This window comes from Oncorhynchus mykiss, chromosome 5 (assembly GCF_057628025.1).
Source record: "Oncorhynchus mykiss isolate SJ-2025 chromosome 5, ASM5762802v1, whole genome shotgun sequence".
Taxonomy (NCBI): Eukaryota; Metazoa; Chordata; class Actinopteri; order Salmoniformes; family Salmonidae; genus Oncorhynchus; species Oncorhynchus mykiss.
Window position 1 is genome coordinate 16,060,077 of NC_143026.1, and position 24,627 is coordinate 16,084,703.

Below are 24,627 nucleotides of genomic sequence, written 5' to 3' on the forward strand. Positions count from 1 at the left end.
TGGCTTTGGCTTTGATGCCTCATGATTGAGCATAGCTCTGCTCAGGTAGACTGTGATTTTGCTGTGATCTGACAGGGGTGTTAGTGGGCTGACAGAACGCCCTGAGAGACTCTGGGTTGAGGTCTGTGATAAAGTAAATCTACAGTACGGCTGCCAAGCGATGAGCTGTAGGTGCAACTACCATAGGAGTCTCCTTTAAGCTTTCCATTGACTTTGTACAGACCCAGCGTGTGACAGAGCTGCAGGAGTTGTGCCCCATTGGTTGTTTTGTCATAGTTGTATCTAGGGGGGCATATTTGGGAGGGAATACTGTCACCTCCAGGTAGGTGTTTGTCCCTCTGTGTGCTGAGATTGTTAGGTTCTTTTCCAGTTCTGGCATTTAGGTCGCCACAGACTAGTACATGTCCCTGGGCCTGGAAATGGTTGATCGCCCCCTCTAGGATGGTGAAGCTGTTATCGTTAAAGTATGGGGATTATATTGGGGGGATATAGGTAGCACAAATGAGGACATTTTCTCAGTTGAGATCATTTTCTTATTCATTTCTAGCCAGATGTAAAATGTTCCTGTTTCGACAAATGTAATACCGGGTTAGGTCTGTTCTATACCAAATTAGCATACCACCTGAGCATACCCCCCTGAGCATACCACCTGAGCATACCACCTGAGCATACCACCTGAGCATACCACCTGAGCATACCACCTGAGCATACCACCTGAGCATACCACCTGAGCATACCACCTGAGCATACCCCCCTGAGCATACCACCTGAGCATACCACCTGAGCAGTGGTGTCTAAAATACTTCGGTAAAGTACAGTTACCCCAAAAAAATACTTTTCATATTTGACAACTTTTATTTTTACTCTAAAGAAAAAAAAATGGTTACATTTCGAAAGCTTAGCAGGATAGAAAAACTGTCAAATTCACACACTTATCAAGAGAACATCCTTGGTCATCTCTACGGAGTCTGATCTGGAGTACTCACTAAATACAAGCGCATTTTTTGTAAATTATATCTGAGAGTTGGATTCTACCCCTGGATATCGGATTTTTGTTGTTGTTGTGTCGTCTGGTTTGCTTAACATAAGGAATGTGAAATTATAAACACTTTAAACTTTGTAATTTAACTAGGCACGTCAGTTAAGAACAAATTCTTATTTTACAAGGATGGCCTACCCCGGTCAAATCCTCTCCTAACACGGATGACGCTGGGGCAATTGTGCACCGCCCTATGGGACTCCCGATCACGGCCGGTTGTGATACAGCCTAGGATCGAACCAGGATCTGTAGTGATGCCTCTAGCACTTAGATTCAGTGCCTGAGACCGCTGCGCCAATCGGGAGCCCCAAGTGTATATAACTATTACATATACTTTTGATACTTATACAGTTGAAGTCGGAGGTTTACATAAACCTTAGCCAAATACATTTAAACTCAGTTTCACAATTCCTGACATTTAATCCTAGTAAAAAAATCCCTGTTTTAGGTCACTTAGGATCACTACTTTATTTTAAGAATATGAAATGTCAGAATAATAGTAGAGAGAATGATTTCTTTCTTTCATCACATTCCCAGTGGGTCAGAAGTTTACATACACTCAATTAGTATTTGGTAGCATTGCCTTTATATTGTTTAACTTGGGTCAATCATTTCGGGTAGCCTTCCACAAGCTTCCCACAATGAGTCAGGTTTGTAGGCCTCCTAGCTCACACACACCTTTTCAGTTCTGCCCACAAATTTTCTATGGGATTGAGGTCAGGGCTTTGTGATGGCCATTCTAATACCTTGATTTTGTTTTCCTGAAGCCATTTTGCCACAACTTTGGAAGTATGCTTGAGGTCATTATCTATTTGGAAGACCCATTTGCGACCAAGCTTTAACTTCCTGACTGATGTCTTGAGATGTTGCTTCAATATATCCACATATTTGTCCTCCTCATGATGCCATCTATTTTGTGAAGTGCGCCAGTCCCCCCTGCAGCAAAGCACCCTCACAACATGATGCTGCCACCCCCGGGCTTCACGGTTGGGATGGTGTTCTTTGTCTTGCAAGCCTCCCCCTTTTTCCTCCAAATGGTTATTATGGCCAAACAGTTCTATTTTTGTTTCATCAGACCAGAGGACATTTCTCAAAAAAAGTACAATCTTTGTCCACATTTTTATTTATTTATTACACCTCTATTTAACCAGGTAGGCAAGTTGAGAACAAGTTCTCATTTACAACTGCGACCTGGCCAAGATAAAGCAAAGCAGTTGGACACATACAACACAGATGTGCAGTTGCAAACCGTAGTCAGGCTTTTTTATGGTGGTTTTGGAGCAGTGGCTTTTTCCTTGCTGAGCGGCCTTTAAGGTTTTGTCGATATAGGACTCGTTTTACTGTGGATATAGATACTTTTGTACCTGTTTCCTCCAGCATCTTCACAAGGTCCTTTGCTGTTGTTCTGGGATTGATTTGCACTTTTCGCACCAAAGCACGTTCATCTCTAGGAGACAGAACGCATCTCCTTCCTGAGCGGTATGACGGCTGCGTGGTCCCATGGTGTTTATACTTGCGTACTACTGTTTGTACAGATGAACGTGGTACCTTCAGGCATTTGGAAATTGCTCCCAAGGATGAACCAAACTTGTGGAGGTCTACAATTGTTTTTCTGAGGTCTTGGCTGATTTGTTTTGATTTTCCCATGATGTCAAGCAAAGAGGTACTGAGTTTGACGGTAGGTCTTGAAATACATCCACAGGTACACCTCAAATTGACTCAAATTATGTCAATTAGCCTATCAGAAGCTTCTAAACCCATGACATCATTTTCTGGAATTTAAAGGCAGTCAATTTAGTGTATGTAAACTTCTGACCCACTGGAATTGTGATACCGTGAATTACAGTGGGGCAAAAAAGTATTTAGTCAGCCACCAATTGCGCAAGTTCTCCCACTTAAAAAGATGAGAGGCCTGTAATTTTCATCATAGGTACACTTCAACTATGACAGACAAAATGAGAAAAAAAATCCAGAAAATCACATTGTAGGATTATTTATGAATTTATTTGCAAATGATGGTGGAAAATAAGTATTTGGTCAATAACAAAAGTTAATCTCAATACTTTGTTATATTCCCTTTGTTGGCAATGACAGAGGTCAAACGTTTTCTGTAAGTCTTCACAAGGTTTTCACACACTGTTGCTGGTATTTTGGCCCATTCCTCCATGCAGATCTCCTCTCGAGCAGTGATGTTTTGGGGCTGTTGCTGGGCAACATGGAAATTCAACTCCCTCCAAAGATTTTCTATGGGGTTGAGATCTGGAGACTGGCTAGGCCACTCCAGGACCTTGAAATGCTTCTTACGAAGCCACTCCTTCATTGCCCAGGCGGTGTGTTTGGGATCATTGTCATGCTGAAAGACCCAGCTACGTTTCATCTTCAATACCCTTGCTGATGGAAGGAGGTTTTCACTCAAAAGCTCACGATACATGGCCCCATTCATTCTTTCCTTTACACAGATCAGTCGTCCTGGTCCCTTTGCAGAAAAATAGCCCCAAAGCATGATGTTTCCACCCCCATGCTTCACAGTAGGTATGATGTTCTTTGGATGCAACTCAGCATTCTCTGTCCTCCAAACACAACAAGTTGAGTTTTTACCAAAAAGTTATATTTTGGTTTCATCTGACCATATGCCATTCTCCCAATCTTCTTCTGGATCATCCAAATGCTCTCTAGCAAACTTCAGACGGGCCTGGACATGTACTGGCTTAAGCAGGGGGACACGTCTGGCACTGCAGGATTTGAGTCCCTGGCGGCGTAGTGTGTTACTGATGCTAGGCTTTGTTACTTTGGTCCCAGCTCTCTGCAGGTCATTCACTAGGTCCCCCCGTGTGGTTCTAGGATTTTTGCTCACCGTTCTTGTGATCATTTTGACCCCACGGGGTGAGATCTTGCGTGGAGCCCCAGATCGAAGGAGATTATCAGTGGTCTTGTATGTCTTCCATTTCCTAATAATTGCTCCCACAGTTGATTTCTTCAAACCAAGCTGCTTACCTATTGCAGATTCAGTCTTCCCAGCCTGGTGCAGGTCTACAATTTTGTTTCTGGTGTCCTTTGACAGCCCTTTGGTCTTGGCCATAGTGGAGTTTGGAGTGTGACTGTTTGAGGTTGTGGACAGGTGTCTTTTATACTGATAACAAGTTCAAACAGGTGCCATTAATACAGGCAACGAGTGGAGGACAGAGGAGCCTCTTAAAGAAGAAGTTACAGGTCTGTGAGAGCCAGAAATCTTACTTGTTTGTAGGTGACCAAATACTTATTTTCCACCATAATTTGCAAATAAATTCATTAAAAATCCTACAATGTGATTTTCTGGAGAAAAAAAATCTCATTTTGTCTGTCATAGTTGAAGTGTACCTATGATGAAAATTACAGGCCTCTCTCATCTTTTTAAGTGGGAGAACTTGCACAATTGGTGGCTGACTAAATACTTTTTTGCCCCACTGCATAAGTGAGATAATCTGTCTGTAAGCAATTGTTGGAAAAATTACTTGTGTCATGCACAAAGTAGATATCCTAACCGACTTGCCAAAACTATAGTTTGTTAACAAGACATTTGTGGAGTGGTTGAGAAACGGGTTTTAATGTCTCCATCCTAAGTGTATGTAAAATTCCGACTTCAACTGTATATTTAAAACCAAATACTTTGACTTTTACTCAAGTATTTTACTGGGTGACTTTCACGTTTACTTGAGTCATTTTCTATTATGGTATCTTTACTTTTACTCAAGTATGACAATTGGGTACTTTTTCCACCACAGCCCCGGAGTCTCTTCCTTGTTTTACACCTGATAGTTTGGTGGATGGGACTACCAGCTCTTTGTAACCTAAAGGGCAACCAATGGGTCTGTCTCCTCTATCTCCAATCCAAAGTTAAATCTAGAATTGGCTTCCTATTTCGCAACAAAGCATCCTTCACTCATGCTGCCAAACATACCCTTGTAAAACTGACCATCCTACCAATCCTCGACTTCAGCGATGTCATTTACAAAATAGCCTCCAATACCCTACTCAACAAATTGGATGCAGTCTATCACAGTGCAATCCGTTTTGTCACCAAAGCCCCATATACGACCCACCATTGCGACCTGGAAGCTCTCGTTGGCTGGCCCTCGCTTCATACTCGTCGCCAAACCCACTGGCTCCATGTCATCTGCAAGACCCTGCTAGGTAAAGTCCCCCCGTATCTCAGCTCGCTGGTCACCATAGCATCACCCACCTGTAGCACGCGCTCCAGCAGGTATATCTCTCTGCGTCACCCCCAAAACCAATTCTTTCTTTGGCCGCCTCTCCTTCCAGTTCTCTGCTGCCAATGACTGAAACAAACTACAAAATCTCTGAAACTGGAAAACACTTATCTCCCTCACTAGCTTTAAGCACCAGCTGTCAGAGCAGCTCACAGATTACTGCACCTGTACATAGCCCACCTATAATTTAGCCCAAACAACTACCTCTTTCCCTACTGTATTTAATTTATTTATTTATTTGTGCACCCCATTATTTTTATTTCTACTTTGCACATTCTTCCACTGCAAATCTACCATTCCAGTGTTTTACTTGCTATATTGTATTTACTTTGCCACCATGGCCTTTTTTTGCCTTTACCTCCCTTATCTCACCTCATTTGCTCACATCATATATAGACTTGTTTCTACTGTATTATTGACTGTATGTTTTGTTTTACTCCATGTGTAACTCTGTGTTGTTGTTTGTGTCGAACTGCTTTTCTTTATCTTGGCCAGGTCGCAATTGTAAATGAGAACTTGTTCTCAACTTGCCTACCTGGTTAAATAAAGGTTAAATAAATAAATATAAATAAATACCATGTTTCTTGTAGGATGACAATGTCTGTATTTCCAATTTCTTTGATGAAGTCTGGGTTCCTGCTTTTTAGGCAGTAGATTACAGTAGATGTGAGCAGAGCATGTTAAGCATCTGATACAAACCTCCTAGGTCGTAGGATGGGGGGGTGCATTAGTGGGGGTTGGGCCTGTTGCTCTGCTCATGGCCTGGGCATATGTGTGGCTGTCATGTTGAGGTCCTTGCTGCAGGGCCGGGGGCATAGGTCTGATCTAGGGTGTGGCCAGGGTTTGTTTGGGGTGGTCTCAGCTGGTTGGGGTGTGGATGGTGAAGCTGTGGTCTGGGTATAGGTCCGCTTGGCGTGGGTTCTCTCGGTGGAGGTCCTTCGGGTGGGCGTCTCGCTGGTCTGGGTGGGGTGTCTGTTGCTCCTGTGTGAGGTTCCGGGTGTTGCGGTTGAGGGTGATGTCCTTAAGGGTCCTGGCAAAAGTTGGGATTGCTGCCTTGTAGAGGTGGACCTGGTCGTAAAGACTGTTCAAGTCCAGGGTGTAATGGTGGGCCAGGTAGACATTAGGTTTTGAGGCACAGTCCTGAGAAATGCTTGCGTTCACCCGCTGTGTGGTGGCAAGATGAATGTCTTCTCGTGGTAGCATGGTGGCGATAACCACTTGTGTGTTGGGGAAAGTGGAAGAAGCTTTTTTAATCACTCCCTTGAGTGCTGTGGCCACCCGTTTCTGCTGGGCCCTCAGGTCGTTTGTGCCTTTGTGAATTATAAATGTGGCTGGGGGACCCTAGTCTGTCCTCTGACTTCTCCAAGGCATGCCTAGTGTTTGGGCACCAGGGTTTAGCCACTTTGTGTTTGGGAAAAAGTTTAATCTCTTGAATGTATTTGCTATTTGAATCAATTTCTGGCTTTTGTGTGTCCTCAGTGGATGTGTGGGGGTTGTCAAGAGAGCAATGAGGGGAGCTGACAGGGGGGCAGTTAGGAGGGGGTGGGGTCTGTTGGGTTGGTGGGTCCTCTGTCGTCTGTCCCATTGTGGTGTTGGTGTTCTGGTTCCGGGTCTGAGGTGGACTGTTCTGCTGGCTTCTCTGGGGGAGTGTCCTGCTCTCTGTCACTCCTCAGCTTTCTCACACCCTCCTTCACTGCTGTTATCTGTCCCATGTGTTCCTCTTCCTCCACCTTCAGTGCTGTTATCTATGCAATGTCTTCCTCTCTCTCCTCAAGTTCTCTCACCTCAGTCTGGAGTGCGGCCGTCAAAGGGGGGGGGGGGGTGTTGTTGTGCAGGTCTGTTCTGTCTTGATTGTGTGGACTAGCTCTCTTAGATCCACCATGTCTCTCTCCAGCTCTGTGAATTTATCCCTCTCAGTGATGGAGGAACAGTGCTGTTGTGGGACCTGGGTGTGATCAGTGCTGTCGAGGTGGCTATCCTCGTCTGCAGGACAGTTTGAAGAGGTGTGATCAGACTCACTCAGGACAGGGGAGTCGTCACAGAGAGAGCTTTTCCTGCTGTGTTCTCTCTCTGATCCCATAAAAGTCCTGCTAGAGGATGCCCTGCACCATTACTGTTCCAGACTTGTACATGTTGACAGAGGTTGTTTACATTTCCTCAATGTCTAGTATTCTGAGTTTCCACCCTGGGCCAGTACCCGCTCTTGACATAGGGGTAGTGTGCTCTTATAGCACTGTGCCATGCCAGGGGATGGTCTGTGTTAATATAGCACCATGCCAGGGGATGGTCTGTGTTAATATAGCACCATGCCAGGGGATGGTCTGTGTTAATATAGCACCATGCCAGGGGATGGTCTGTGTTAATATAGCACCATGCCAGGGGATGGTCTGTGTTAATATAGCACCATGCCAGGGGATGGTCTGTGTTAATATAGCACCATGCCTGGGGATGGTCTGTGTTAATATAGCACCATGCCAGGGGATGGTCTGTGTTAATATAGCACCATGCCAGGGGATGGTTTGTGTGGAAAATTAAGTTGCGTTTGTTCCTCTCTTTGTAGCAATCCGCAAATAGTTTCTCAGGATTGTCCTTGAGCTTCTTTTTGTACTTATTCTATGCAGTGTTATTTTTAATATCCAAGGGGTACTGTACTGTGATGACATCAGCACATGGATACAACATGACACAGGGTGCTTTAAAAGCATCTGCATTTGGGTGTGGGAGGTTGGCAGCAGAGTTAGGCTCAAGAGTTCACACATCTCACTTCAGTGCTAATTGAAGTTGTAGCCAAGTCTGTTCTGTACTAGCAGCTTGGTAGCCTTACTTAGTAAGCTTAATATAAAACAAAATTACCTGGAGATTAGGCTTTTACCTTTTGGCTTCAGAAGTAAGTTCAGACTGAACATTACTCACTCAGTGTTGTGTTGGATGGTATTTCCAGGTTTACGCTGTGTTGGATGGTATTTCCAGGTTTACGCTGTGTTGGATGGTATTTCCAGGTTTACGCTGTGATGGATGGTATTTCCAGGTTTACGCTGTGATGGATGGTATTTCCAGGTTTACGCTGTGATGGATGGTATTTCCAGGTTTACGCTGTGATGGATGGTATTTCCAGGTTTACGCTGTGTTGGATGGTATTTCCAGGTTTACGCTGTGATGGATGGTATTTCCAGGTTTACGCTGTGATGGATGGTATTTCCAGGTTTACGCTGTGTTGGATGGTATTTCCAGGTTTACGCTGTGATGGATGGTATTTCCAGGTTTACGCTGTGATGGATGGTATTTCCAGGTTTACGCTGTGTTGGATGGTATTTCCAGGTTTACGCTGTGATGGATGGTATTGGATGGTATTTCCAGGTTTACGCTGTGTTTCTTCTGCAGGTTTTGGTTTGTTCTAAGTTTTTTTTCGTGATTGTAAGAATCCATTCAGGTAATTTTGTCCAAAAATCAAGGTTTTAAGTATGGAATATTTATCTGAAGGTTTTCCGGTAGAGGATAGTTTCCTGTATAAGTCATTGCAATTTTGGGGGGGGAAGTTTATCTACATTTATCCAACTATAATTCAATTTTTTGCCAAAAGGAGCCAATGAGCTCTCACTCACTCAGTAACAGCCTGGTCATTGCCTGATAGTCAGCAGCAGGTCACAGTGAAATTGCATGGAAGAATATCCCATCAGAAAAAAGATTGCAGTCAGAGTATTACTGCAGTACACAAAAAAATACTACGTCCAAAATAACACTTTTTTAAAATTACTACAGTACTTTTGCAGTGTAACTGCAGTTACAGTGCAGTCTACCTACAATTCAATTGCAGTACACTGCAGATATTCTGCATCCAAAATACCAGGAAACTGCAGTTTCAAAACTGCAATTTTTTTTTGTAAGGGAAGAAAGTGCCATGTGGGGTATCGTAAGAGGCCCGTTTCAGGTTGTTCTTGATACCATGTCTTGTTTTGAGGTGTTTTGACTGATTTCATGTCAATAGGGTAAACATTTCTAGCTCGCGAACCAACAACTGTAACGACGTATTGGACACGTGGTCAATATGCAAATGTATGTTTTAAATAAACATTTGAGATGAAATATAGCTTACATGTCAATAATGTAAGCCAATCCTGTCCCTTTAGACCCATAGTTGTGCATGCATTGGTTTTGTTGCTAAACAACCAAGCAGTCTATATAAACCACAGCCCTCTGCAAACACACCTTCTCTGATGTTGGTTTCAAGGCAGTACTTATTTAAATTAGGTAAGAATATCATGTTACCATTGGTGTATGGAACGGAGAGTTAGGATGACATCACCCTGTCCCCTTAATAATCCTGCCTCCTGAATCCAAGTGTTTGACATGGGGGAGGGAACCAGAAACTATGATCAAACATTGTCAATGTGAAAGTAACAGTAATTTTTCATACTTGTTATCATACAGTAATTTGATCTGGTTTCATCCAAATATCACGACTGACACTTCATGACCTTAAAAATATGTCCAACATTTTTGTTCAATAGTCCCAAAATATGACATCTATAAAATACATAATGATACTTATCTGGACCTCTGTCTGTCCATACCATAGACCTCTTTTTGTTGACTATTCACTGAAGAATTGGAGGGAAAAGAAGCCTACTATTGTACATAAACACAAAATGTCTTTATTCAGCCTGATATGGGTTACACTAGATGAACAAAAAATGATAATCTAAGAGAACTACTTCCCTTTATGGAGTTAATGACATTTCCAAATCAGCTTTTGACCCTCACCAGACCGCTTCAAACATCAGTTGTTGCATTTACGAGAGGAACACAGCGTAATCAAATGCTACAATTGACCTGAGGTTTCCTTTGAAAAACAAACAAAAAAACACATTTTTCCCTCAGCAGTCATCTCATTTGTTTTTCCACCAAAAGATATGGAATGTTTTGGAAAGGTAAGTGAAAATAATGTTTGGAAAGACAAGCGGCAATCCACCATTTCATGTTCTCTCGAACTGCAACAAAAATGGAAAAAAAAAGAAAAACAAATCCTAGGTTCCTGCTCCTGGGGTGTCAGACATGCAGGGAGAAAGGGGTTGACAAAACACTTCCCCTTGTGTTGTGGCGCTTATTTCTCTGCTTCTCGATCATCTCCAACAAACAGAAATCCAGAACTCGTTGCTGTACAGCAGGTAAACTAGCCCCAGGTTGTACAGTATGTGAGCGCTTAAACGCCTGGAAGTCAATTTTGGAAACAAATACGTAGGGTTGGCAGTCATACAGAGACAGGAAAGAGGTATCAGAGGGGTCTTTCTCCCCCACCCTTTTCTTACATTTTCAGAGTTCAAATGTGTTTATATTATGTTTTACACAAGGTTTTATTTTTTATTCTCTTTTTCGTAATACAAGAGCCAAAAAAAAAAACTGTTTGCTTGTTTCCCCCTAGAATTATGCAATATAAAAAATAACTAATTTCATGCTGTTTTAACATCAGCCAATATTTGTACTTGACAGAGCCCTCTTTCTTGGCTTTTCTGAAAATCTTTTTCTTACAGTACATGGTTACCATCTGCGCATGTGCTTTTACAATTAAAATATAAACTCAGCAAAAAAAGAAACGTCCCTTTTTCAGGACCCTGTCTTTCAAAGATAATTTGTAAAAATCCAAATAACTTCACAGATCTTCATTGTAAAGGGTTTAAACATTGTTTCCCACAAACAATTAATGAACATGTATCTGTGGACCCGTCGTTAAGACACTAACTGCTTACAGACGGTAGGCAATTAAGGTCACAGTTATGAAAACCTAGGACACTAAAGAGGCCTTTATACTGACTCTACTATCTGACTCTACTATCTAAAACACCAAAAGAAAGATGCCCAGGGTCCCTGCTCATCTGCATAAACATGCCTTAGGCATGCTGCAAGGAGGCATGAGGACTGCAGATGTGGCCAGTGCAATAAATTGCAATGTCCGTACCGTGAGACGCCTAAGACAGCGCTACAGGGAGACAGGACGGACAGCTGATCGTCCTCGCTGTGGAAGACCACGTGTAACAACACCTGCACAGGATCGGTACATCCGAACATCACACCTGTGGGACAAGTACAGGATGGCAACAACTGCCTGAGTTACACCAGGAATGCACAATCCCTCCATCAGTGCTCAGACTGTCCTCAATAGGCTGAGAGAGGCTGGACTGAGGGCTTGTAGGCCTGTTATAAGGCAGGTCCTCACCAGACATCACCGGCAACAACGTCGCCTATGGGCACAAACCCACCGTCGCTAGACCAGATAAGACTGGCAAAAAGTGCTCGTCGCTGACGAGTCGTGGTTTTGTCTCCCAGGGGTGATGGTCAGATTCTCGTTTATGGTTGAAGGAATGAGCGTTACACAGAGGCCTGTACTCTGGAGTGGGATCAATTTGGAGGTGGAGGGTCCGTCATGGTCTGGAGCGGGGTGTCACAGCATCATCGGACTGCACGCAATTGCAGGCAATCTTAACGCTGTGCGTTACAGGGAAGACATCCTCCTCCCTCATGTGGTACCCTTCCTGCGGGCTCATCCTGACATGACCCTCAAGCATGACAATGCCACCAGCCATACTGCTCGCTCTGTGCGTGATTTCCTGTAAGACAGGAATGTCAGTGTTCTACCATGGCCAGTGAAAAGCCCGGATCTCAATCCCATTGAGCACGTCTGGGACCTGTTGGATCAGATTGAAGGGTGAGGGCTAGGACCGTTCTCACCCAGAAATGTCCAGGAACATGCAGGTGCCTTGGTGGAAGAGTGGGGTAACATCTCACAGCAAGAACTGGCAAATCTGGTGCAGTCCATGAGGAGGAGATGCACTTCAGTACTTAATGCAGCTGGTGGCCACACCAGATACTGACTGTTACTTTTGATTTTGACACCCCCTTTGACACATTCCATTTGTTAGTCACATGACATTGGAACTTGTTCAGTTTATGTCTCAGTTGTTGAATCTCGTTATGTTCAGACAAATATTTACACAAGTTAAGTTTTCTGAAAATAAACGCAGTTGACAGTGAGAGGATGTTTCTTTTTTTGCTGAGTTTATATTAATTTATCATTAAATAGTATACCTCTTGCACAGTCTTGCATGCATTGGGGGAGCATTTCGGCAAGCTATACAAGGAGAGGCATATGGACGGACTTGCTAAGGCTGTGGAATCCGGGCCGAGTCCAGACACTCTTTTGGTCCACCTGTAAATCGATGGCCTTTATACCATTTCAACCAGGTCAGTCCAGAAGATAATTGATTCTCCAGTGTGTTTTTTAATGAGTGAGTGAGTGAGAGTGTGTGTGTATGTTCCTTTACTCAATTTCTCCAAGGAACTGCTGAGATCACTGAAGCTTTGTTCCAAGCTTCCGTTGTCTGTTTCTGGAGGATAAGCAGACATTCAAATCATTACTACACATGTAAACATGGTTAAAAACATCAACTCTATTTGGAGTCACACAGATTCCCACCAAATGTGGTTATTAAAATATGTCCCTTACCTCGCCTCTGACCTGGTCACTGTGTACTCAAACCAAAGGATGTTGGGGATCAGGCTTGTGTCCCGCACCAGAAAGAACTCTGATATCGGCCTGTCAGCAGTCAAGGATGGCGAGAGAGGTGGGACAAAATAAAAAATGGAGACACACTGAGAAAGGGAAAAGTACACAACAGATAATCAAGATGAACACATCAGTAGCTACAGTATACGCTGCCCAAATCTGTGCCAGGCTCTGATGGTTCACTTCTTGCTAAGCCTGTGTGCCCCCCTGAGAGGTGTCCCTGTTCTTTACCATGCTGCTATCTTGGGGAATAGCGGTGTAAGCACCTCCTGTGTGAAGAAGAACCAGACTACTCCTATGGTGCTACCGGCCACTCCCCCATAGAAGACCTGACTCCAAGTGTGGTACAACAGGTACACCCTGCGAAAAGGTACATTGAGCATTTTTTAAATAAAAATTGTGCAATTGTGCTAAATGGTTAAGAGTTGGGACCAAATTGACAAATGTGTCATGGTCTAAAAATACATTAAAATCTAGATCAATTAGACTTGTCCCTCACCTGCTGTATGACACTGATAAGGCCACGCCCAACAAGGTGATGGACAGTATGTGTCTCCACAGCAGCTCCACACACCGAGCGTTGTTCGTTTGATGCATTCTAGACACAGGGGGCAAAGGGCGTCAGCCGACATCAAATGTTATGTATGGCTACAATGCATAATTTTTTCCACTTTTAAATAAATGTAGTCTGCGAGAGAATGGTAACTCACCTTAAATAAAGGAAAAGAAAGAAGTAAACAACAAAAAACCAGATGAACTGGGAATGACTGGAGGGCATCCCATACTCTGTTGTCAGGGTTGTGTGAGCTCCTGGGAAAATATACAGAAGAACAGGGTTTAACCACACGCTATGACATTAATCACAAATATTTATGGGCATTTTTGTCCATCAAAAGCTGAAATTAGTCAAACTCGTGACGGTTAATGTCAGAGATGCTTCCGTTAGAAATGCCTTCAACAAGCTGCCACCCATAGTATTGTTGTTTTGTGTATATATTACCACTATCATATGAAGTGTTTTGCTAGTTTGGGATTATATGATTGATGTGAAGATTATGTGAAGATTATAAATTGGTGTACAATTCGGTCTATGACTGAAAGAAACTAATAAAACCTACTACGTTAAATCGACGTAATTTATGTTACCATTGTTGGGTTCTGAGAATATGAAATATACTTCATGTTACTGAGAGAGTGCTGAGGTGTAGAGGGTCTACATCAGAAATTAATGGTTATAGGAGGAAGGTATATAGTGTGTGCAACTAAGCTTGGAATGTGATGAGTGTAGGGGAGCGATTACATGTGGCAGGCGTGAATGTTAAGGGGAGAGAGCCATGGATTAGTGATGGGGAGGTGGCCGTATCACTAGGGTCCTTCCTAGCAGTAAAGAATGATGTTTGTACAGATGGGTAGAAGGAGACTCGGCTTATGAGGAAACTCAACTTATGAGGAACGGTTAAATATCAGTGCTTGTGTGAAAATGTTTTTTTTTGTCTAATGCAGCTGTATTGATCCTCTGGGAAGAATACACTTGGTTAAGCTTTCATGATGTCCGTTGAGTGTTTTACTCTGAGAATTAACACAATACACCTACTGTATATTTATTTGATGCACAGACAGACACTGTATTGGCATTATTTGTATGTGTACAGACATATCCAAGGTGGCGTAGCATTGCAGACGTGGTTTGTTGTCCTCTCGTTTACTTTTTGTATTTTTCGTATATATTCCAATTTATTTTTTCAATTTTTAAATTAAATATACCTTCCGGGAACCCGCCTCACTCAATGTGACACGGATCCACTATTTTTTTTTTTGGACCCTATAGCCAAAACTTTCATCAGAAGGTAGCCAGCTAATTAACTAAGTTACTATCCATTTAGTCATTGTTAGCCACTGCTAGCAGCCTTTACCCTCTGCTCAGGCACCAGCCGTTTTTTTAGCCTGGATAATACCTGGCAGCCTCGGACTGTTTTCTCCACTACAACGCCAGACTCCTGCCGTAAACCCTGGACCATTGATCATCACAGCTAGCTAGCTGCCACTGAGTGACCCAGCCCCGAAACTAGCCCAGAGCCAGGCACATCTCCCGGCTAGCAAACAAAATTCCCACAACTAAAATACCTCTTTCGCCATCTGTCCCTGTCCCTTCGTCGTCACGGAGATAGCTTGCAAAGTTCTTTCATACTTTCCAGGTCTATGCCCAAACAGTTCGAGCTTCAAATTTTAAAAATGAATCTCTCCAGAAATAAGTCTCTCACTGTTGCCGCCTGTTATAGACCCCCCTCAGCTCCCAGCTGTGCCCTGGACACCATATGTGAATTGATGGCCCCCCATCTATCTTCAGAGTTCGTTCTGTTAGGTGACCTAAACTGGGATATGCTAAACACCCTAGCAGTCCTACAATCTAAGCTAGATGCCCTCAATCTCACACAAATTATCAAGGAAACCACCAGCTACAACCTTAAATCTGTAAACATGGGCACCCTCATTTAAAAATAAAAAAAATAAAAAACATTTTTATTTTATTTAACTAGGCAAGTCAGTTAAGAACAAATTCTTATTTTCAATGATGGCCTAGGAACAGTGGGTTAACTGCCTGTTCAGGGGCAGAACGACAGATTTGTACCTTGTCAGCTCGGGGATTTGAACTTGCAACCTTTCGGTTACTAGTCCAACACTAACCACTAGGCTACCCTGCCGCCTCAGATATTATCCTGACCAACTTGCCCTCCAAATACACCTCTGCTGTTTTCAATCAGGACCTCAGCGATCACTGCCTGCATCCGCTATGGGTCCGGGGTCAAATGACCACCCCTGATCACTGTCAAACGCTCCCTAAAACCCTTTTGCGAGCAGGCCTTTCTAATTGATCTGGCCCAGGTATCCTGGAAGGATATTGACCTCATCCCGTTAGTCGAGGATGCCTGGTCGTTCTTTAAAAGTAATTTCCTCACCATCTTAAATAAGCATGCCCCTTTCAAAAAATGCAGAACTTGGTTCACTCCAGACCTGACTGCCCTTGACCAGCACAAACACATCCTGTGGTGGACTGCAATAGCATTGAATAGTCCCCGCGATATGCAACTGTTCAGGGAAGTCAGGAACCAATACACACCGTCAGTCAGGAAAGCAAAGGCTAGCCTTTTCAAACATAAATTTGCATCCTGTAGCTCGAACTCCAAAAAGTTTTGGGACACTGTAAAGTCCATGGAGAACAAGAGCACCTCCTCCCAGCTGCCCACTGCACTGAGGCTAGGCAACACGGTCACCATCGATAAATCCATGATAATCGAAAATTTCAATAAGCATTTCTCTACGGCTGGCCATGCTTTCCTCCTGGCTACCCCAACCCCGGCCAACAGCTCAGCACCCCTCGCAGCTACTTGCCCAAGCCTCCCCAGCTTCTCCTTCACCCAAATGCAGATCTGCAAAACCTGGACCCGTACAAATCAGCTGGGCTAGACAATCCTGGACCCTCTCTTTCTAAAATTATCTGCCGCCATTGTTGCAACCCCTATTACCAGTCTGTTCAACCTCTCATTTTGTCCGAGATCCCTAAAGATTGGAAAGCTGCCGCAGTCATCCCCCTCTTCAAAGGGGGTGACACTCTAGACCCAAACTGTTACAGACCTATATCCATCCTGCCCTGCCTTTCTAAAGTCTTTGAAAGTCAAGTTAATAAACAGATCACTGACCATTTAGAATCTCACCGTACCTTCTCCTGGTCACGGGTGCACCTCAGCCACGCACAAGGTACTAAACGATATCATAACCGCCATCGATAAAAGACAGTAATGTGCAGCCGTCTTCATCGACCTGGCCAAGGCTTTCGACTCTGTCAATCACCGTATTCTTATTGGCAGACTCAATAGCCTTGGTTTCTCAAATGACTGCCTTGCCTGGTTCACCAACAACTTCGCAGATAGAGTTCAGTGTGTCAAATTGGAGGGTCTATTGTCCGGACCTCTGGCAGTCTCTATGGGGGTACCACAGAGTTCAATTCTCGGGCTGACTCTTTTCTCTGTATATATCAACGATGTCGCTCTTGCTGCGGGTGATTCACCTCTATGCAGACGACACCATTCTTTATACATCTGGCCCTTCTTTGGACACTGTGTTAACTAACCTCCAAACGAGCTTCAATGACATACAACACTCCTTCTGTGGCCTCCAACTGCTCTTAAACGCTAGCAAAACCAAATGCATGCTTTTCAACCGTTCGCTGCCCACACCCGCCCGCCTGGCTAGCATCACTACTCTGGACAGTTCTGACCTAGAATAAGTGGACAACTACAAATACCTAGGTATCTGGCTAGACTGTAAACTCTCCTTCGACTCATATCAAACATCTCCAACCCAAAATCAAATCTAGAATCAGCTTTCTATTTCACAACAAAGCATCCTTCACTCACGCCGCCAAACTTACCCTAGTAAAACTGACTATCCTACCGATCCTCGACTTTGGCGATGTCATCTACAAAATAGCTTCCAATACTCTACTCAGCAAATTGGATGCAGTCTATCACAGTGCCATCCGTTTTGTTACCAAAGCGCCTTATACCACCCACCACTGCGACCTGTATGCTCTAGTTGGCTGGCCCTTGCTACATATTCGTCGCCAGACCCACTGGCTCCAGGTCATCTACAAGTCTATGCTAGGTAAAGCTCCGCCTTATCTCAGCACACTGGGTACGATAACAACACCCACCCGTAGCACGCACTCAAGCAGGTATATCTCACTGGTCAAAGCCAAAACCTCATTTGACCGCCTTTCCTTACAGTTCTCTCTTGCTAGTGACTGGAACGAATTGCAAAAATCGCTGAAGCTGGGGACTTACATTTCCCTCACTAACATTAAACATCAGCTATCTGAGCAGCTAACCGATCACTGCAGCTGTACATAGTCCATCTGTAAATAGCCCACCAAATCTACCTACCTCATCCCCATATAGTTTTTATTTACTTTGCTGCTCTTTTGCACACCAGTATCACTACTTACACACCATCATCTGCTCATCTATCACTCCAGTGTTAATCTGCTAAATTGTAATTACTTTGCTACTATGGCCTATTTATTGTCTTACCTCCTCATGCCATTTGCACACACTGTATATAGACTTTTTTTTCTCTATTGTGTTTACTGTATGCTTGTTTATTTCATGTAACTCTGTGTTTCTGTCGCACTGCTATGCTTTATCTTGGCCCAGTCGCAGTTGTAAATGAGAACTTGTTCTCAACTAGCTTACCTGGTTAAATAAAGGTGAAATAGAAAAATGTAAAAAAAATATTTTGGAAAGTTCAGACGCCTCGACTTTTCAAAAAAAATGTTTGAATAAGATTGTAAAGTAACAAATGTGGAAAAAGTCAAGGCGCCTGAATACGTTCCGAATGTACTGGGTCACTACAGTAAGCGAATTGTCGCTTTCCTCACCTTCACATGGGCGGGGCTCCCGTAGAATATGCTTCAGCAGCCAATTCACACCTTCGTTCAGGACGAGCCCACCGAAGGAGGAGATCTAGGGATGAGGATTGGGAAAAGGATTATGTGTGATCATATGCCTTAGTCAACCATGTGTATGAATATAGCTTTTAAATATTTTCTTACAGAAATGTAGCTTGCAACATTAGCCTAATCTTTACTATTAATGGGCAATATATATATCTATATGACCTTGCACAAGCATTTCTTTATGTACAGTGCCTTGCAAAAGTATTCACCCCCATTACCGTTTTTCTTATTTTGTTGCATTACAACCTGAAATTAAAATTTATTTTTACTTGGATTCCATGCAATTGACATACACAAAATAGCCCAAGTGGGTGAAGTGAAATGAAAAAAATAACTTGTTTAATTTTTTTTAACAGAAACAGAAAACTGGTGCATGCATATTCACCCCCTTTGTTATGAAGCCTCTAAATAAGTTCTGGTGCAACCAATTACCTTCAGAAGTCACATAATTAGTTATTTTACCTTTATTTAACTAGGCAAGTCAGTTAAGAACAAATTCTTAATTTCATTGACGGCCTAGGAACACTGCCTTGTTCAGGGGCAGAACGACAGAGTCGTTCAAATTGAGAATCTGTGGTATGACTTAAAAATTGCTGTACACCAGTGGAACCCATCCAACTTGAAGGAGCTGGAGCAGTTTTTACTTGAAGAATGAACAAAAATCCCAGTGGCTAGATGTGCCAAGCTAAGAGAGACATACCCCAAGAGACTTGCAGCTGTCATTGCTGCAAAAGGTGGCTCTACAAAGTATTGACTTTGGGGGGTTTGATTTGTTATGCACGCTCAAGTTCAGTTTTTTTTTGTCTTATTTCTTGTTTGTTTCACAATAAAAAATATTTTGCATCTTCAAAGTGGTAAGCATGTTGTGTAAATCAAATGATACAACCCCCCAAAAATCTATTATAATTCCAAGTTAAGATAAAAAAATAGGAAAAATGCCAAAGGGGATGAATACTTTCGCAAGCCACTGTATGGCTTAGCATGTGTCAGTGTGACACGTGTCCTGTCCTCATTTAGTGATCCAGCAGGGAGTTGGGTAACTCCGTATGGGGCAAGGATCTGGGTTACATTACTTACCGTGTGCAGTTCACGCTTGAACACTATGAGGGTGACAAAGCCTACGAGGATCGCTATGGGCAGCAGGCTGGTGTAGGCCAACATTTGTCCAGTCAGATCACCTTTGAAAACAACCAACAAGAAATTCTTAAACACAATCCCATTGCAGGAAAATGTGAACATTCAGGGGAACATCCAGCAGGGCAGTGCCTTCAGGAAAGTATTCAGATTTCTTGACTTATTCCGAATTGTGTTGCGTTACAGCCTTAATCTACACACCAGACATTTTTGCTAGTTTATAAAAATAACACTTAAATTTCACATTTGCAGAAATATTCAGACCCTTTACTCAGTACTTTGTTGAAGCACCATTAGCAGCAATTACAGCCTTGACTCTTCTTGGATATGATGCTACAAACTTGGCACATAGAAGCAAGCGTTGCGGGTACTATTTAATGAAGCTGCCAGTTGAGGCCTTGTGAGGCGTCTGTTTCTCAAACAAGACATTCATGTATTTCTCTCTTTCTATTCTGGTTAGAGACAGTTTGCACTGTTCTGTGAAGGGAGTAGTACACAGCGTTGTGCGAGATCTTCAGTTTCTTGGCAATTTCTCGCATGGAATAGCCTTAATTTCTCAGAACAAGAATAGACTGACGAGTTTCAGAAGAAAGTTAATTGTTTCTGGCCATTTTGAGCCTGTAATCGAACCCACAAATGCTGATGCTCCAGATACTCAACCAGTCTAAAGAAGGACAGTTTTATTGTACTTTAAATCAGAACAAGTTTTCAGCTGTGCTAACATAATTGCTAAAGGGTTTTCTAATGATCAATTAGCCTTTTAAAATGATCAACTTGGATTAGCTAACACAAAGTGCTATTGGAACACAGGAAAATAAAAACATTTTAAAAATAAAGCCATTTCCAGCTACAATAGTTATTTACAACATTAACAATGTCTACACTGTATTTCTGATCAATTCGATGTTATTTTAAAATGGACAAAAACAACTTGCTTTTCTTTCAAAAACAAGGACATTTCTAAGTGGCCCCAAACGTTTTGAACGGTAGTGTATATGGATGAATTATAAAGCCACGTACATTTAACAGTTAGGCTATTGATTATAGACCTCACTACTTTGGACTTTGCTCTCTCAATTTTCTTAGACAATTAGAGTAAGCCCTATTTGCACGTGACTAGTATTACTAGAGGACGTTGGTTATGTAATTATTACCCCAGAATGTCTTATTCCAGAGGATGATTCGGACTGGATTCGTTTTTTCCAAACTTTTTTTCCCTACAAATAAATTGACCATTATGACCGATGCCTGGAGTTTTTTTTTCATACACGGGAATAAGTCCAGGCGATAACAGGGCTACACTTATAAATAGAGCTTGGTTCCCACGTTTCTAAACCATCTTTGGTTCGTGTCGCCATAATATTTGAATTGAGCAAGTATGATCATAATCATTAGGATTTTTTAGCAATCCGTAGTCGACATACTAAATGGCCACCAGCCTTCAGATGTGAGCTAAACAGTGCACTTGAGATGTGTTTTAAGGCTGTATGCGCAAGTGAATGTATAATTTCTAAACGTTTAGGCCAGTTGTACGCTGCTTGGGAATCTATTAACAGCAAGGCTTTTATTAAATAGGCACAATATTTTTTACTAATGCATTTGTCAATATATAAAATTCATACGAACACAACATTTTAACAAAATAATTAACTGTGAAAGTTGATACATGTAGGCCCTTCATATAGGCTATGCGTAGCACTTCATTAAATGTATCGAATCAGTTATTGTTTTCTTGCTCAAACCATGATTAACACCTGTCAAACGCAGACATTTCTCTCAAAACACATGGATGTCGATTCGCACGCGAGTAGAGTTATCAGAGGACCTTGGAGTTCGCCAAAAAACAGGTTATTCTGGCTGGAATTGTTACTCTGCACAAATTACTGACATGGCAGATTCGGACGGGACTCAAATTACAAATGTGTTTTGTGCTTGTGCACATAATTACATTAATTACCCGACCAACCCCAGTAAAACGAATCCCTTCCGAATAGGGTTTAAGGCAATGGCTGTTTAATTGCCTCTGCTGCTCTCAATATGCAGGTTAATTTTGCTATTATGCACATAGCAACATAGTGAAAGGCGCCAATTCTACTGCGCACCCTAGATTGTTTCAGTACAGAGGACAGCGACCATATCCAACGCGGGAGAAAACGTATTATAAAATTATTAAAAAATAATAATCGGATGTATTAGTGTTGCACCATTATCTTTACATAATATAACCATATACAATCAGTATCACATGTCTTCGAGTGATTGACTGTGCCATCCGCAATGGATTAGTCTGAGACATGTGTGAATCAGACAGGTAGGTGTTTTGTGCATCATGGAAAAAAATAAAATGCAACTGCTCAACTAAAGAAATCTCAGTCAACCAACAGCCTTTCGACCAAACAATCGGCGAGTCGACTAAATGGTGTATGTTTTTGGGCAACCTGACCAAATTCACATAGAAATATGTTAGATCTGTCATTCTCATAGAAAGCAAGTCTAAGTTGCAGTAGATATGTTCTATTTGAGGCATTTCTATGCTTCCTGTTTTGTACACCAACTTCAAAGGACTGAAAATACAATATATTCGTTAATGGAAAATATACGTCACAGCGGTTTAGATGGAACAATGATTCAATGTCCTTGCTTGATTTGTCACAAACGGAAATTAGGCAAATAACATTTTTGCAACCAGGAAATGGTGGAGCGATTTCTGCATAGCACATCTTTACGGTTGGTGGAAAATTCTGTGCTACACTAAACAGTACCACACCTGTAACTCTCCAGTAATGGATACCAAAAAGACATGGTAAACTCTATTTCAGGTGTTACAATCTGTAGTTAGCATCAAGCAGAAGTTAGTATCAATGTAACTCATTTGGGTTCATATTCAAACACCATAAAGGTAGTTAGCTAAATTGTATGATACTTTTTTAATCGTTACCCACGTTCCATTAAAAATGGGTGATGGTTGGTGTACTGGGTAGTTGGCAAGTTATCTAAACCAGCTAACGTGAAGATGTTCGTACAATGTATTACACATGATCAATTTGCGTGATAAATGTAACACGATCCACAAATGTTTTGTAAATGTTTGAGGCTTGGAAGGCATAACGTTAGCTGGCCAACTACACTCAGTGTATTTCAACTAGCTAACTACCTTACGGTCTCACAGTCAAAACGAGTTGGCTATACGGGGCCAGTAGTCAAGTGGCAAACAAAGATATATTCTAACGAATACATTTCATTATGGGCATGGGTTGTACATGACCATTTTTAAATGCAACACGTCAATGTAGCAATGAAAGCTCGAGCTAGTTAGCTTGGCATTATGGTCAACTGCGCATGCGGAACTGTCACAATTTGGCAGTTCATGTTCGGAGCTGTGTATACGCTTTTTCCAGGTCTCACTATTTGGCAGTTCCCGTCGGTCGTGCCCAGTCAGTTGCAAATCATCCCAAGATCTCTTGCAGATTACCAAATCGTCAAGCATCTATCAGACGAATGTAAGCGAATATTAACGCTTAAATACACTTACCAGCAGGGAACTCTATGTGGGTTAGCGATATCGACCGCCATCGAAGTGGTACCGAGCACTGTTCTTCAGACGCCATTTTTCCCGGACACCGGTGACGAATCAAAATGTAATACGTAAATCAAGTCCAACCAATAGGAAACACGGTTCCTTCCATGAAAATCACCATTCACAAGAGTAGATCCCCATGAAAAATAATGTATGGCTAATCAGAATGCGTTTTTCCCCAGAAAGGAGCATTATTACAGACATAAATACTCATCCTTTTCATCAGCTGCCCAGGTGGCTGGTCCCAGTTGATCCAGCAGGTGAAGAAGCCAGATGTGTAGGTCCTGGGCTGGCGCGCTTCAGACTTGGTCTGCGGTTGAGACCAGTTGGACATACTGCATAATTATCTAAAATGACATTGGAGGCAGTTTATGGTAGAGAAATTAACATTAAATTATCTGGCAACAGCTCTGTTGGACATTCTTGCAGTCAGCATGCCAATTGCAGGCTCCCTCAAAACTTGAGACATCTGCATATTTTAGAGTGGCCTTTTATTGTCCCCAACCCAATGTGCACCTGTGTAATGATCATGCTGTTTAATCAGCTTCTTGTCAGGTGGATGGATTATCTTGGCAAAGGAGAAATGCTTGCTAACAAGCATGTAAACTAATGTGTGCACAACATTTAAGAGAAATACACCTTTTGTGCATGCATATGTAAAATGTCAGATTTTATTTCAGCTCATGAAACATGGGACCAATACTTTACACGTTGCATTTATATTTTTGTTAAGTATATTTAGCTACTGTCCACATCACCAACAAACTAGAATGGTCCAAACACACCAAGACAGTCGTGAAGAGGGCATGACAAAGCCTAGTCCCCCTCAGGAAACTAAAAAGATTTGGCATGGGTCCTCAGATCCTCAAAAGGTTCTACAGCTGCAACATCGAGAGCATCCTGGTTGCGTCACTGCGACCGCAAGGCACTACAGTGGGTAGTGCATATGGCCCAGTACATCACTGGGGCTAAACTACCTGCCATTCAGGACCTCTACACCAGGCCGTGTCAGAGGAAGGCCCTACAAATTGTCAAAGACCCCAGGCACAGACTGTTCTCTCTACTACTGCATGGCAAGTGGTACCGGAGTGCCAAGTCTAGGACATAAAGGCTTCTCAACAGTTTTTACCCCCAAGCCACAAGACTCCTGGACAGGTAATCAAATGGCTACCCGGACTATTTGCATTGTGTGCCCCCCCAACCCCTCTTCTATGTTGCTGCTACTCTCTGTTTATCATATGCAGTCACTTTAACCATATCTACATGTACATACTTCCTCAAATCAGCCCGACTAACCGGTTCCTGTATATAGCCTCTCTACTGTTGTCTTTTTTACTGTTTCTATTTCTTTACTTACCTATTGTTCACCTAATACATTTTTTTCACTGTTGGTTAGAGTCTGTAAGTAAGCATTTCACTGTAAGGTCTACACCGGTTGTATTCGGCGCACATGACAAACTTTGATTTGATATCCTTAAAATGTCTGACCCCATACTTTAACGTATAGTACAAAAGGCTATCCCAAAGAAATGTGGAAGTAGAATTGCCATTCACACTTGA

At 42.5% G+C, this 24,627-nt stretch overlaps 1 protein-coding gene across 2 annotated transcripts; it reads right to left on the reverse strand.

Annotated features, from left to right (window-relative positions):
- Nucleotides 1-9,912: 9,912 nt before the first annotated feature.
- Nucleotides 9,913-23,133, reverse strand: dolpp1 (dolichyldiphosphatase 1). 2 transcript variants are annotated; one of them, XR_002473431.3, is made up of 8 exons: nucleotides 23,023-23,133; nucleotides 19,434-19,534; nucleotides 18,279-18,363; nucleotides 13,555-13,654; nucleotides 13,344-13,442; nucleotides 13,076-13,204; nucleotides 12,785-12,930; nucleotides 9,913-12,665 (listed from the first exon to the last, which is right to left on the reverse strand). XR_002473431.3 is itself a non-coding variant. In XM_021601889.3 (8 exons), exons 1-8 carry the CDS (start codon nucleotides 23,096-23,098, stop codon nucleotides 12,629-12,631), a joined length of 717 nt encoding a protein of 238 aa, XP_021457564.1. In that variant the 5' UTR covers nucleotides 23,099-23,133; the 3' UTR covers nucleotides 9,913-12,628. The 2 variants fall into 2 exon arrangements, 1 of the variants encoding a protein (XP_021457564.1); XM_021601889.3 differs by having other exon boundaries at nucleotides 12,785-12,874.
- Nucleotides 23,134-24,627: the final 1,494 nt, after the last annotated feature.